Source organism: Protopterus annectens, chromosome 11.part0 (assembly GCF_019279795.1).
Source record: "Protopterus annectens isolate FY-2018-M chromosome 11.part0, PAN1.0, whole genome shotgun sequence".
In the NCBI taxonomy this organism is placed as follows: Eukaryota; Metazoa; Chordata; order Ceratodontiformes; family Protopteridae; genus Protopterus; species Protopterus annectens.
Window position 1 is genome coordinate 976207242 of NC_056745.1, and position 14630 is coordinate 976221871.

Genomic DNA, 14630 nt, shown 5'->3' on the forward strand with positions numbered 1-14630 from the left:
TCTTTCTTTCTTTTTCAGATTTCTATTTCTTTTTTAACAGGAAAAAAGGGACCAACATTTTTATTAATGGCAGCACCATCTTCCCCGGGGTTGGGCACAAAGCCTTCCCTGTTCCCTTTCCCAGGACCCCATTAAGGGGATCCAACAGTGGCAGAGGATGTGGATACCCCAGTAACTAGTGGTTGTAGGTAATATACCAGAGGAATCTGGGGTACAAGATTAGTGGTAAGAGACACAACTAATGGCTAAAGCAGAGTTCCCCACCTGTGGCTGGGGCAAATTGCTAGCCTGCTGTGATGGCAGAGGTTGTTTGCTTAACTATTTTTTTGTGACTGGAATAAGGACTGACCAAGGCACTGACAGGTTGTTCCATGTTCAAGCCAAAAATGGTGCCTCTTTCCTGGGGAAAACAGGCAGCAAATGCTGGCAAAAACTAAAAGTCTTTAAAAATCAATTATTTCATAGATAAACACAGTAAAAAACACTTTAAAACACTTTTCCAGCCCAACAAACCAAATTAAATAATTTCGCCACAGGAAACAAAAAATGTTTTTCAGTTACTCTGAAATGCTTTTAAACTGACAGGAAAAAAGAACACTCCCATTTAAAAGTACAGTACAGTCTCATGACACTCCATTAAAGCACAAACTCCTAGCTTTAAAATAACTTTCCTGAAAAGGAAAGTATTAATGGTGAACAAACTTACTGAGTGGAAGTTTTTTTCCTCTAAAGGGAACTTTTCTGGCCAACCAAGGAAAAGCACAAGCCAACCGTCATCCTCAAAAGCCTCAGAAGAGCATACTATCTGACAGCAGTAAAGCTCAGAGGGGCTTGGCACCCAAACTTGTCTTTTAGTCAGCTCAGCTGGAACTGCCAGACAGCTTATCTGTGTGAAAGGTACCCAGAAGGTTTGGAAACTGTCTGGCTGTTATAACCTTGGCAGGATATAACCCATAACCCATATAGTTAAGGCCACTGCAATAGTAATCATTATGATGGACATCTACATTTATAAGGCCTCTCACTGTTACTAGTCTAGAGATTTTATTCAAAATACTGTCTTAGAGAATACCACTTAATGCTTATCCATAAATATTTGAGTTAAATGCAAAAATAAATTCTAATTTCTAGAGCTGCATTAGTCTATAGTAGTGGATTGATCTACTAAACATTATTTTTTGCTATGAAGTATTTTGTTCTTCACTTTGCAAGAAATGCGATCCAGTGATGTTTAGTGGTATTGTTGTAGCCATTGAAAATGTTGGGACTCACAATGAATAACATGTGAAGACTGAATGACTGAAAATCTGGACTTAATTATATTCCTCTGAGATGTGATGATCTTGGACTTTGTATGTTTAGTGAGAGCCCCCCCCCCCCCAACACGCACACACATCATGGGTATACAGGGCACTTATCCCCCTCCAAAAAATAAGTTTAATAGAGAAGAGCACGTTGAGTATTCTCTCTTCCCTATTTTTTGATAAGGGGCTGGACAGTGAGAGTCCAGACACTTCAGTAAGAAACCACTGCTGCTTCTGTTTCAGCTGCCAGACTACGTTATGGATGGATATTAAATGACTGAATTCCAGTAATGATACACTCTGCATATTTATACCCTGTGTTGCAATGTTTCCGCATAACAGCAGTCTATGGGGTATGCAGTAAATCATCACTTATGGAACACTTCAGATCACCTCTTTCTGCACTGCAGATATTCCTGCTCATCACCCTAGCCAGCTTTCTATCCCACCTCCTCATGATACAGCATGGCTATGAATCTCACTCATTTACTTCCTGCAAAACAAATAAACCTAACATTTCTTATTCAGAAATAAAGATGGCATCTAAGCAAGTGTATAAGGCAACCAAGCAGGATTTTTCAGTATATTTTCTTCATTATTTTTCTGTTGACTTAAGACCAAACAACTGAGGATGATTCATTGGTAAGGAGGAGGAAAGACAACAAGCAAATAAAAGTATCACTAAATAATAGCCTATACTCTGGTGAAGAATAAAATTGCCAGTGTTTGTGTCACTAGTACTCCTCTGTTGTTTTAAGAGCTGCACTGCTTATTAAGAATTGTTTGTTAAATGACCATGCAGTACTGCAACGAAAATTACCTTTACTGTGCAGCACCAGAGAGAAGTCTTCCTTTGATCTGGTTCCTTAATTGGGCATGAACTAAATTAAAATGTAGCTTGTTTGTGGCATGTGCAAATTAGTATTTGCAGAACTGTGAAAAGTCATTTTAAATGGCAATTCCTTTTCAAGCATGACTGGAACACTCATCTTGCCTAAGTCTGAATTAACAAAATGTGTTTTTCTAAAAATACATTAGAGAAAAAATGGTTTGCCTTTAAGATGGCAACTTTTTAATGCAACAATATAAACGAATGAAAAGAACTAAATGCAGCTTATAATTTAGATGTCATTAAACGTATGTATAACTTTTTATATTAGTTTACTTTGTATGAGGTGTCAATAAGATTATCTTCTGTGATAACTAAAACATTTGGATAATGATATTCTTGCATTTTGCAGCAACAACTCTACGTTGTATCTGAAGCGGGTGTAGCCCAAATGAAACTCCATCAGTGTGATATGTATGGTACGGCTTGTGCAGACTGCTGTTTGGCTAGGGATCCTTACTGTGCCTGGGATGGTGTATCATGCTCTCGGTATTTTCCCAGTGGAACACTGTCTAAAAGGTAGGAATAACAGCACATTGCTCCTTTAAAAGAGCACCTCTACTTCCTCAGCCTTTAGATTTTAATGTTAATATGATTTTTTTGTGACTGAGAACTGATACAAGGTGTGCAAGACTGAAACAGCTTAGAAGAGGATGTACATGGGTCATCAAGAAGAATAAAATCATAGATTCTTACCTTAGGCTTAGTGATCATAATCGCAAACCTCAAAGCAATCTTCTGGTAAATAGATGCAGTAAGATATATGTTTTATAGCAAATTATTTTACCTTGTCTAGAAATAAAATATAATACATTGGAAAGTTCTGTTTTACAAAACATATATTACCACCTGAAATATGCCAATAAACTTCGATCTGTTGTTATATTTATCTTAAATTCCTCCTTTTTTCAAATCTATATTTTTCAGTGTATGCAGTGGGTTTTTTTCCCAGAAAAATATGGCACGAGATTCTTAGGCATTATTTAAGATGCATACATGAGCATGCTCCTTTCATTCTGAATTTAATGAAGGTTTCTGGGAGTAATTATCAGCAGCTGTGACCCTTCCGTATTGACAGTAACTACCACATGGCCCATATCTCTTTAAATGATGGGTCCTGAAAGTGTTTTTCATTTCAGAGCTACATATTCCCATATTCAAACAGTACTATCACCATGCCTTACATATAATGGTCTAGCACTGTTGTATGCAGGTAGGTTTAGCCTATTACTGGCCAAGAAACACAAGTGATAACTGACTCCCTGGAACTTTCCTAACTTCATTCAAATGACCCAGGTCAGAGTAGAGGTCACTGCAAGGAGGAAGCCAGCTGGAGTGGAATTCCCATCCTGAGGGAAGGAGGATGAATTTATTTAAATTCTGCTGCTGGAAAACTTTTGGGAGGGAGGCTCCAAAAGTGTGTTACATATGCACCCAAACTCAAGAGGCTTACAAGTCCAGCCAAGGTCTTCTTGTACCCTAGCCAAGTATTGTAAATGTTAAGAGAAGTGCACTCATGCTGGCTGTTAGTAGCATTCATTACGGTACTGAAGGGGGCAGGGCTGGAAGCAAATCATACATAAATATCAATGGTATCCATAAGTGAAATACCACATAAAGACTATTGTGATTTACCTGCATGGTCCACAGAATATAATGCCTCTGGTCTTATTTTTCACTTCTCAAGACAGCATTGATTTGGAGAGCAAGACAGAATTGTGAATCAGAGCAAGACGAGGGTTGCAGGATCTTGGTGATGGTCAGAACATCTACCTTAGCCCAAAACAAGATTAAGTAAATAACAACAAGTGCTTTTAGGAAATCAGTACCAACCAGGAGTGGCATTATACTGTCATTCACATCTGTGTCAAAATGGTATATAATGATAGTTCAGTTTTAAATCTTTTATAGTGTCATGAAATCTAGGTATGCATCACTGTACTAGCTGTTGTGGGATCTGCTGTGTATTATATGAAATATCTTCTACTATAGCATGAGTCATAAACTCATTTCCTAATTGCACAATATAGGATGTTAACTATTTCTTCATTATTTTTTTACTGTTACCCACTGAATTTAGTGGGATGAGACAAATACATACTTTGTTAAATAAGGATTTATGTATCCTTTACAAGCTTTTATGAATGGGTTGTTTTGTAGGTGGCTTTCTACTATAGTTCTGCAACATGTTTTAGTCTTTTTTTTTTTTAATTTGACAAGACAGTCAAGTAGCACTGCAGGATTGATTAACACCATGGCAAGATCAATTCTATTGACATTAATGCTGTTGGTCATTTTTGGTACTCTATTTCATTTGCTCACTAAGGGCTATGCTGAGAGGTATGCTTGTACACTGCCCCACCAGTGGTACAGTACACAGTAGATGTACCTCCTACCAGACCGAGCAAGGAAAGACTGATGGTCATTCATTTGTCTGGTGCTAGGATCCATCAGATCGCATACATACTCAAGTCCATGAACAACAAGTAGCAGTATGATGCTGTCATGGTACATGTGGGAGTTTATGACTTGAGGCCTACCTTCCTGAACTATATGAAGAGTGACATCATGGCACTCTCTGTGTTCCCAAGCAAGTATGAGCCTAGCATTGAGCAGCATTCTACAGTCTCCAAAGATAATGCAACAATATGAGCAAAACATAATCAACTTCAATAATTGGCTTAACTTTTGGTGTCATTCAAAGTGGAGGGGGGGGGGTGCAATATTTTTCTACATCTGTTCCCTCTTGGTTTTTGAATACTGGCTAAGATCTTCTCCACTCCCTTACTGCCTTTTTATGCCAAAAAGATACACATGCCAGCATTACTGCAGGGGCAAAGTATAATGGGGTTACTGATCATTGCTTAGAACCTATACAAAAAAATCAACTCCATGCAAAGCCTCCTACCCTGGAGACATAGATGTCTGAGTAGTGACTGTGATATGGTTTAAATCAGTGAGAGTACTCTGGCTGTGCAGGACTATATTAGATCAGCTACTGTGCAGGCGGTAAGAAGAGGTGGAGATACTGTGATGTTTATCAGGAAGTGTTTTACATCTATGCTGTTAAGGGGCATGATACATTAGAACTTCTTCATGTCCAACTCACCATTAGTGAAGTCCCCTACTACATTATAGCCAGTTATAGAACTCTGTCTATGACCCAAGATAACTATAGTACCTGCTTACCAGAAGTGAAGTCACTCAGCATTTTCCTGGGTGACTTTAAATATCCAGTTATTGACTAGGAAACCTACACTACCACTAGTGCATAAGCACAAACATTCCTGAACTTTGTTAATGCAAATGCTCTGGAAAAACTACTAAAATTATTCACTAGGGACAATAATGTACTTGATCTTATCCTTACTAATATAGGTGAGTTTTACTCTATCCCTTATACATGATCTTCACTCATCAGGTCAGACAATAAAACTGTTCCCTTAGAATAAAGTTGACAGCTAAGATCACAGCAGCTCTTAAAATCTTTAGGGACTTCTCCAAAACAATTTCCTACTTCTAAGAAATACCTTAGCAAGTTGGCTATGCCTGTAACATGAAGAGCGCTATGCAGCAGCGAGCTGAGCTGATTGTGAATGACACCACCTATATCATACATGAAGACATGACTAACTTACTAGCTGATAAATTTAGCTCCAACTTCAATCCTCTTTCACTTACAATTATCTCACAAGATATTCTAGAAATTGATACCACCTCCCCCACCTTCACAGAGGACCAGGTCCTAATCACACTGTCAAATGCCAGGAATACTGTATCAATGGGCCCTGACAATATCCCAGGATGCATCTTAAATAGTGTGAAGTATTATTTATCTCCACTATTAATAATGCTGTTCAACTTCAGCCTCTACACAGGCTTTATAGCAAGCAAATGGAGGACAGCAATAGTCATACCCCTGCACAATGTTCATCTACTGACTGGGGTAATTATTGACCCATGTCTCACCAGCCTCATTTGTAAGACCATGGAAAAACTCATCCTGGAACTAACCAATAAAAACACAGGAAACCTCTGAACACTGGACCCATCCCAGTCTCATAAATGTAGTTCTTGTTTACACATACTAGTACCCTAATAGGATTCTTTGGAGAGGTCAGCAAAACAATGGGCAAAGGCAGGATGATACATTTGAACCATGATACAGAACTGGAATTGCCTAGACGTAGTAAGGCCTTGCTGAGTCTAATTATGGTGGCTGCCAAAAATGCAATTATTAGGAAATGGAAAGCAAAGTCTAAACCAACTGTATCAGAAGTAGTGATTATAGTAACAGAGATAAAACAACTGAAATGGGATCTTTATAAAAGGAGAGGAGCAAATAACATAGAAAAAAATGGAAACTGTGGGAAAAATACATACAGACGAGGAACGAGGTTTAAAAGAAGGTAGGATCTGAATGAGCTACATGATGTTTGAATGGCAGTGGCTTGATAGATTATAAGTGATGTATAATGTTTGCAACTAAAATTATATCAATGTGGTTTGTTTTCATTTATATAAATGTATGATAATATAATTTAATAAAGATGTTTCTTGTTTAAAGAAAAAGATTTGGCCAAAGTTTTTGACTCAGTACCTTTCTCAGACATAGTGGAGAAGCTTACCCAGTTAGGAATAAACACCTACATCTCTTGCTGGATTAGCACATGACTCACAAATTAGACTCAGCAGATCAAGATACAGGACACTGCCTCCACAAAAAGACCAGTCACCATTGGAGTCCCACAGGGTTCAGTACTGGGTCATTTTATGTTTGGCATTTACTTCTCTAAAGTAAAGAAAAACACCAAATGTCTCTGGTTGACAAAGTCTGTGGAGGACCGCAAGTCAGGAGCAGTTACTGAATTCCAAAATGACCATTCTGCATGTTCCAAACATATGATTGGTGCCAGGGTGTAGACTAAAACTAAATTCCAAAAAAGTGCATTACTCTATCCTTTGGGAAACTAACTACACTGGGAAATTACCACATTAACAATACACCCCTAAGAGTTGACTCTGTAGGTGTGGATTTGGGAATATATGTACAGTAGCCTAGTATTTGGTCAACGTGTCCACAATGATAAAAAAATCCTTCTATACTGCGCATCTTATATGCAAACAGCCTCCAGGCCCATTGATCAAAATAGAAAGTGTGGCAGGATATAAACACCAGGAACCAGGAATATATAAAAAACAGTAATTTAATGAGTCAGGCCCATTGATGTCATTGCCCCCCTTTACTCTGCTCTCATCAGGTCAATCCCTGAGTACAGTGCCTCTTTTGGCATGTATCTGGCCAGGCATATGCAAAGAATCAAATGCACACGGAGTTTCCTCGCAAAGAGAATACTGGGCATAAAACGTAAGTCCTACATGGACAGCCTCAAAATACTGTTACTGTATTCAATACCCTACAGACTGTTGAGAGGGGACCTATAGCTGGCTTATATGGCATCCTCTGGCCCAATTACTGATGGAAGTAGTGCATATCTGCAAGTTAAATGGTATCAGAATTACTTGATCCAGGGATGGGAGCTTCTTTGGTATCTTAAATATAATGTTTTGAAGAGACAGGTAAATCTTTCAGAAGTTACCACTACTTTGGAACAGACTGCCCCTCCATGTAAAACAAAGTTTATCCCTGTCCTTATTCAAGAGTAACCTGGATCTGTGGATAGAAATGAGGAAATTTACCTTATGATTGCCCCCTGTACTACTTACAGACAGAGACATCACCTAAATGTTGTTCTACAATAAGGCACATATAAAAATAAATGGTGTTCACTAGAAATAATCTCTGTCCTATTGGTAGTACATGGATGGATACTGTGGAACTAAGCAAGGCTACTTTTATCTAATGGGATAATTGGCTATGCTTAAAATGGCCCATAATGGCAGTTAGCCTAGTATTCACCTATGAACCTATAATATCTGTTGGGTGTATCCTTTAGTTATGTAAGAGGGTAGAGACCTAGCTCCACAGTGACAGTAATCTCCTGCCAAAGTATTCCTGCTACCTCCTGGAATGCCAACTTCAGTGGTGCTTTTCATCATTCTTCTGATGAGTGGGCAGACACATGACAGGGACTGGTGGAATGCAGAAATATGCACTATCCAAAAATAGTGTGATCAGATGAAGCTACAGAAGTGTGGCACATGCAAAGAGCAAAGGCAACAGCAGTTGTTGTTGTTGTTTCTTTTGGCTTTTCCCGGTTAGGGGTCGCCACAGCAGAACTCCGGTCCGCTAATGCTTGGCAGTAGATTTTTACATGCCGAGTTGCCAGCCCTGACGCACAACCTTCAATGAAGGTACGCCCATTCACGCATGTCTCTACACAGAAGACGCTGTAGCTGAGAATCAAACAGGGCAATGTCTATTGGTGAGGCGACAATGCTACCGCAGCACCACCACCGCAGTACAAAGGAAACAGCAGTATAGTCTACAAATAGTGACGCACTATGCATATGCATCACACCTACGTCATACAGAGTTATATAGTCATCAAGGAGTGACACCATCTCGTCTAACTGTACCTGACTGCGTGATGGTGCCACAGTCAGAATGCTGTTAGATTTAGCACTAAGGACTGATATGTTGTCAGTGGAGGCAGACGTGGCATACTGCACCACGTGTGATACGGCACATATTTTTGAGTGTCATAGAAAAGTATCAAGGCTCTAAGAAATGGATGTTGTGCTGCACGCTGGTGTGATTACTAACATTATGGTACAATAATGCAGAGACTGTAACAAATGCATATTGTGTGACAGATGATGCTTCTACATCTCCCTGAGTTAAGAAAAGCTAAAGCCAGATTAAAAAAAAAAACAGTTCAAGCTTCATCCTGTCAAAAAAATAACACAAAAAAAAATCATTTTTTTGCAGGGTTCTGCACTTCTATGAGGGCCTTACTTAAACATGCTAACTATGTGATTGTTCAAACTCAGAGTAAAGAGAAAACAACACAGTGAATCACTGCCAGAGCACAGATAGAAACTGTTGCCCACATTTTCCCATGGTAAAGTCTGCCAGCTGAGTTTTAAGAAACAAGTTACATTTTGCCAGGCTGAAACCTCACCCTGTGAGTACTATTAAGTGCAACAGTTTCCCCCTTACAATCTTGGTAAGGTGTCTGGCATTAGGTCCAGTGCTGTTTGTACAGTATTAGGGAAGAATGCTACATATTTTATACTGTGTGTGTGATACCACATGACCATTATCAAACTGCTAGACTAGATCCTGAGTCTACTTTATTCAGTGTAAAAAGATGCTGTACCTACCTATGGGATCTCCTGCCAAGGATAGCCCAATGTCCAGCTGGTATACCCAAGCCTTTACATCTTCCCTCTATCGTACATCAGATGTATGCTGCCCATGCAAGTGTAGGGCGTAAAGGTGATGAATGCATACTCCGTACTCAGAACTTCTTTGCTGACAGTCTGAACACCACAGATGAACAATGGACTGAACACTCTTCACTGAGCTTGTTTTCACTGAGATGTTTACAGATAAATGCCTCATTGAGGTTCCTTCTTTTCCTTCTTTACTTGTGTTCTTAAGGGTTCATTTCCTCCAGGAAGGGAAAATGTCACCATGGGAGACAGATTCCCCATAAATATTTCCATGAAAAGTGTTTATTCTGCCTAGATATCTCACATGTCCATGCTGAGTGTACCATTTCCTCATGCATTTGTCTTCCAAACTCTTTTCAGCCATTTGTCTTCTTCATCCATTTACCTTGAGAATGTCTCAAACATTTGGCCAAGGGTACCATGGCCAATTTTGCCAGCCCCAAGGTATAGCCATCTCTTAAAAAGAATACCAAAAAGTCTTGGTCTAACTCTGCTCTCCAGCCTTTATCTGATGTCTCTCTTGAGGTGGGTGAAGACCCCAAAGACCATCTGGTACCAACAACAGCTTCCTCTGTGTTAACTCTGTCAGATGTCGGCATAAAATCAGCTTCTTACACTTCCTCTAAGGCTATGTACATGTACGCCACAGAAATTTGAGGGAAGACCATGGCTGATCATTTCCAAAGGGCCTAAGGGGATTCCTCAGGTTTCTGGTACCCATATCAAGTCTAGACATGGCTCTGAGCACCCTAGGTTGGTCAGAGCTGATGTCCCTTTAAAGAAGAAGCAGAAAACTAAACATCTTCCTCCCATTGCTAAAGATCCTCAGAAGGAATTGCAGGACTTCACCCAAGGTTTGTTTAATGCCATGATGGCTTTGAAGCCTGCTCTGCAGTTGCCTTTTCCAACTTTTCCTTGGTCATCTACTCCAGTCAAAAAGACCAGGCAATTAGTTTCTTTGGATAAGGAAGTGGACTCAGGAGATGAATCGTTAACCTACTCCTCAGAAATTACTTCACCCTTAGACTATAGGTCTAAGGAAGATGATCCCTTGAGTCTGGATTGTCCTTTTGAGGAATTGTCCTTTGAGGACACTGTGGTTCACATGATGGAACATTTTAAGTGTAATTGTTCCCAGGTCTCTGGTATTCAAAAGAGGTATTATGAGTTGTTAAAAATGTAATCTCCTAAACCTTCTTCTGTAACCCTGTATTGTATGATTTGATGGATCCATCTGCAACTGCTTCTTTGGTTTCTGATTCCCAACTGCCAGATCAGAAGAAGCCTGAGCATTTTTTATAAGATGCCTGAGGCCTTTAAGTACTTTTACAAGTGTCCTTATTCAAGCCTTGTGGTAGTCTCTGTTTCTGTTGACAAGCAATCCAAACTTTTACCCTCTTTCCAAAATTCTCCCTTCTAATAAAAACAGTTGAGTTATGGAGAGTCTGAAGAAAAAGGTTTATACTTCTGCTACTCTGGTCTTCAGGGTATTAAATTATCAAACCCATATGGTCAGGTATGCTTTAACCCTTTTGTCTCAACTAGGGGGATTTTGACAGACCTTCCTAACTCTAACGGTAAGTCTGTTGCCCTCTCCTTATTTAGTTCTACCTCATAGGAAATCCATCAACTCCGAGATGCTCCTTTGGACAACCAACAGCTCCTGCTGACTTGTTTAAAATGTCACAAGAAAAAGGTAAAGCCACGCAGGATCTTAAACAAATTTTTGTTTCTCCCATCCCTAATTTTTGTTCATAGGCAATCTTGTCAGCCTTCAAGAGGAAAAGAGATCCAAAATGCATGTTCTCTTATAAATCCACCCAGAGTTCAAAAACTCAAAAGCCCCTTTTTCAGGACAAATGTACCACCATCTGACATATTTTCTCCTCCTCCTCCCCTCAGCCAACTTTCCTTATCTCTCAGGCTTTCCCTGTCTCTCCCTGTCTGGCAACAGATAACTTCAGACTCTTGGGTTCTGTCTGTTAGCTGTCATGGTTAATTTATGATATGAAAATACCTTCCCCCTTCTCTAGTCTCAGTTAACCTCCTCCAGACCAACTCCCTTATTTATCTGTGGTTCTGCAGAATCTTTTGATCAGGGCACTACCCAACCATTCCAGAATCTCAAAATGGAGCAGCATTTTACTTTAGGATGTTTCTGGTTCCCAGAAGAGAAGGATCATGGACATCTGTCCTAGACCTCTCCTTTCTCAACACTTTTTTAAAGATTGACTCTTTCCAGATGCTTTCACCACAGACTCTGTTTCCTCTATTACTTCACTGACTTTTCTGGTCTCTCTAGATCTAAAGTATGCCTGTCTTCATATTCTCATTCAATCTCTTTTCAGGAGGATTTTAATTTCTCTGTTTCTTCCTCTTATTTTTGGTTCTCTGCTTTGCCCTTTCATCACTCTAGAGCCCCAAAGGTATTCACAAAATGTCTAGCACTGTCATAGCCTTTTTAGACTTTTGAGAACCAAGATATTCCCATAGTTCGGTGACCTGCTCCTTCAAGCTCTCTCTCAACCTAGGCTTCTGTGGGTTCTGTAGTCTGGTATTCACCATCAATTTCAAATAGTCAGTTCTGACTCATTCGCAAGACCACATTTTTGTGGGTTGCAGAATCCAAACTATTCCAATGTTGGCTTCTCATCCTTCCAGCAAGGATCTGTCTCTGACAACCTACTTCTACTCTATTCTTGTCCTTTCTCACATTCCAGAGAGGGAATTTCTCAGAACCTTGTGTTTCATGGAATCTACCATTCCAATGCTTTCTTTGGCCAAGCTTAATATGGTGAAGCTTCAATGACACTTAAAGATGGTTTTGCTCCAGCAATGCCACTTTCTGGAGTTTCCAATTCCCTTTGTACATTGTCTCAAACTTGAGTTTCACCAATAGATTTGGCAGATTTTCTTCATTTCAGACCTCCCTTTCAGACACTTACACCTTCTCAAGAGCTGTCCACATCCACTTTTGTTCTGGGGTTGGGAGCCACATCCAATAATCTGAAGGTGCAGGATCTATGGCCCTTCATCAGAGAATAGGCCATATCAACAGGAAAGAGATGAGGGGACTCATTCTTACTCTTCAGGCCTTCAATTCTCTTTGGCCTCCTGGCCCTCTAAAGGTCTTTAGAGACAACACCACAGTCATGTGGTACATCAATAAGCAGTAGGGTATAAAGTCTTGTCTTCTTTGCAGTCTAACCCTTAAGGCCTGGGACTTGACTATCTGTCATCAGCTAACTCTTCAGGTGGTCTACATCCCTTCAGAACACAACATTGTGGTAGACTCCCCGAGTAGGGCCAGGACACAATTTCATGCATGGATGCTTCACAGAGAGGTGTTTCTAGACACAATTTCATGAATGTATGCTTCACAGAGAGGTGATCGTTTTGCTCCCCTGTGAACAGGCAATTTCCTCACTTCTGTTCCAGAGTCTCAAGCCTTCTGACTTAGGGTGATGCATGTCCTTTTTTGAAGGGAATGTTCCTATATGCTTATCCTTCTCTTCCACTTTTTTCCAGGGCCCTACACAAAATCAGAAATGACTATCCCAGAATCTTGTTTGTGACTTTATTTTGGCCAAGTCAGCACTGGTTCCTCCTTTTGTTTCAACTGGCCAGAGGCCATCATCACAACTTACCTCACAGGGTGGATCTTCCCATGCAAAATAAGGAGTCGAACATCCACCCTCATTTGTCTACACTTCAGTTGGCACTTTGCGTGATAGCGTTTTGATCCCTTTTAGACATCACTTTTCTGAGGATATGGTTCTGCAGGAAGCAAGGAAACACACTACCAGAAAATCCTATATGGCTAAATTGAAGAGATTTTCTGTTTGGTGTCTCAAGTCAGGATTGCTTCTCAATGATGGTCCCTTTGTTCCTGCCTTATTTGTGTGAACTGCTTCATGCTGGCCTAGTACAGTCTCCAGTTAAAGCTCACTTGACAACAATCTCTGCTTGTCTGCCCTTCAACCCACCATTGGCTTCTCCTTTTCAGGTCAAGCAACTCCTTAAAGGTATCCTTCTTATCAGACCCCGAAGAAAACCTACTTTTCCCTCTTGTGACCTTAATATTATCCTTGAAAGTTTGGTTTAGGTTCCTTTTGAGCCCACTACTTCTACTTTGCAAAACTGCAGCTGGAAGACTGTTTTGTTAGTTACTCTTACTTCAGCCAAGAGAGCTTCTGAACTTCAGGGTCTGATGGAGGTTCCTCCTTTTTGTTTTTTTCATAGGAAGAAAGTGTCTCTTTATACTAATCCTTTTATTCCCAAAGTGGTCACTTAGTTGTCTTTTAACCAGTCTATCCAGTTTCCTTCTTTTTTTCCTTCTCCTCAATCTGCTAGTGAGAAGGTTTGCCACACCTTGGATCTACATAAACAGCTCAAGTATTGTTTGGATAAAACAAAGACTATCTGCAAATCTAAGCATCTTTTTTGCTTTTTTTCATACCAGGACATTGGGTTTGTCGGTTTCTAAGCAAACCATCTTCTCCTGGATTTCTAAGCCATTTTTATTATTATTCTTTTCATGGCAAGCAACTTTCTGCTTCAGTTCAAGCTCATTTACAAGGGCAATAGCCTCTACGGGATCTTTCTTTAAAGGTTTTAATACTAGATCCATCTTAAAAGCTGCTACTTGGTCCTCTGTCCACAAATTTACTAAACATCACAAGATGGAGGTCATTTCCAGAGCCAGGGTAAGATCTATCACAGCTATCCTTCATGGGTTTGTGGAGGGCTCCTCTATTCCTTCCTCCTCCCATCCTTTTGCAGGGTTTACTATCAAAATCTGGAAATACACTTCTTTGAGTACCATATCATCAAATGTAAGGTTTCAGACTTTTGTTAAATTGAAAGTAAAATTAATTAATGCGTAATACCAACATCTGGATGGCAAATGCAGTTGAGCGGTCATTTTTTCTAAAATATTGCATACCGAAAATCAGATTTAGGCCTAAAAATGTTTTAATTTTTAATATTTTATTTCAACGGCATGATTAAATGAAGAATTGCATTTCTAGATTCTGATTAGTAAATGCCTTTACAGTAGCTTTGGTAATCTGCCACAT

At 39.8% G+C, this 14630-nt stretch overlaps 1 protein-coding gene across 1 annotated transcript in view; it reads left to right on the plus strand.

The window, feature by feature from the left end:
- Window positions 1–14630, plus strand: part of SEMA3E (semaphorin 3E) — a 949587-nt gene that overhangs the window by 901071 nt on the left and 33886 nt on the right. Inside the window, exon 14 of the mRNA XM_044088353.1 lies at window positions 2546–2712. Within this exon, the coding sequence (XP_043944288.1) occupies window positions 2546–2712 (167 nt within the window). The remainder of the gene's footprint in view (window positions 1–2545; window positions 2713–14630) is intronic.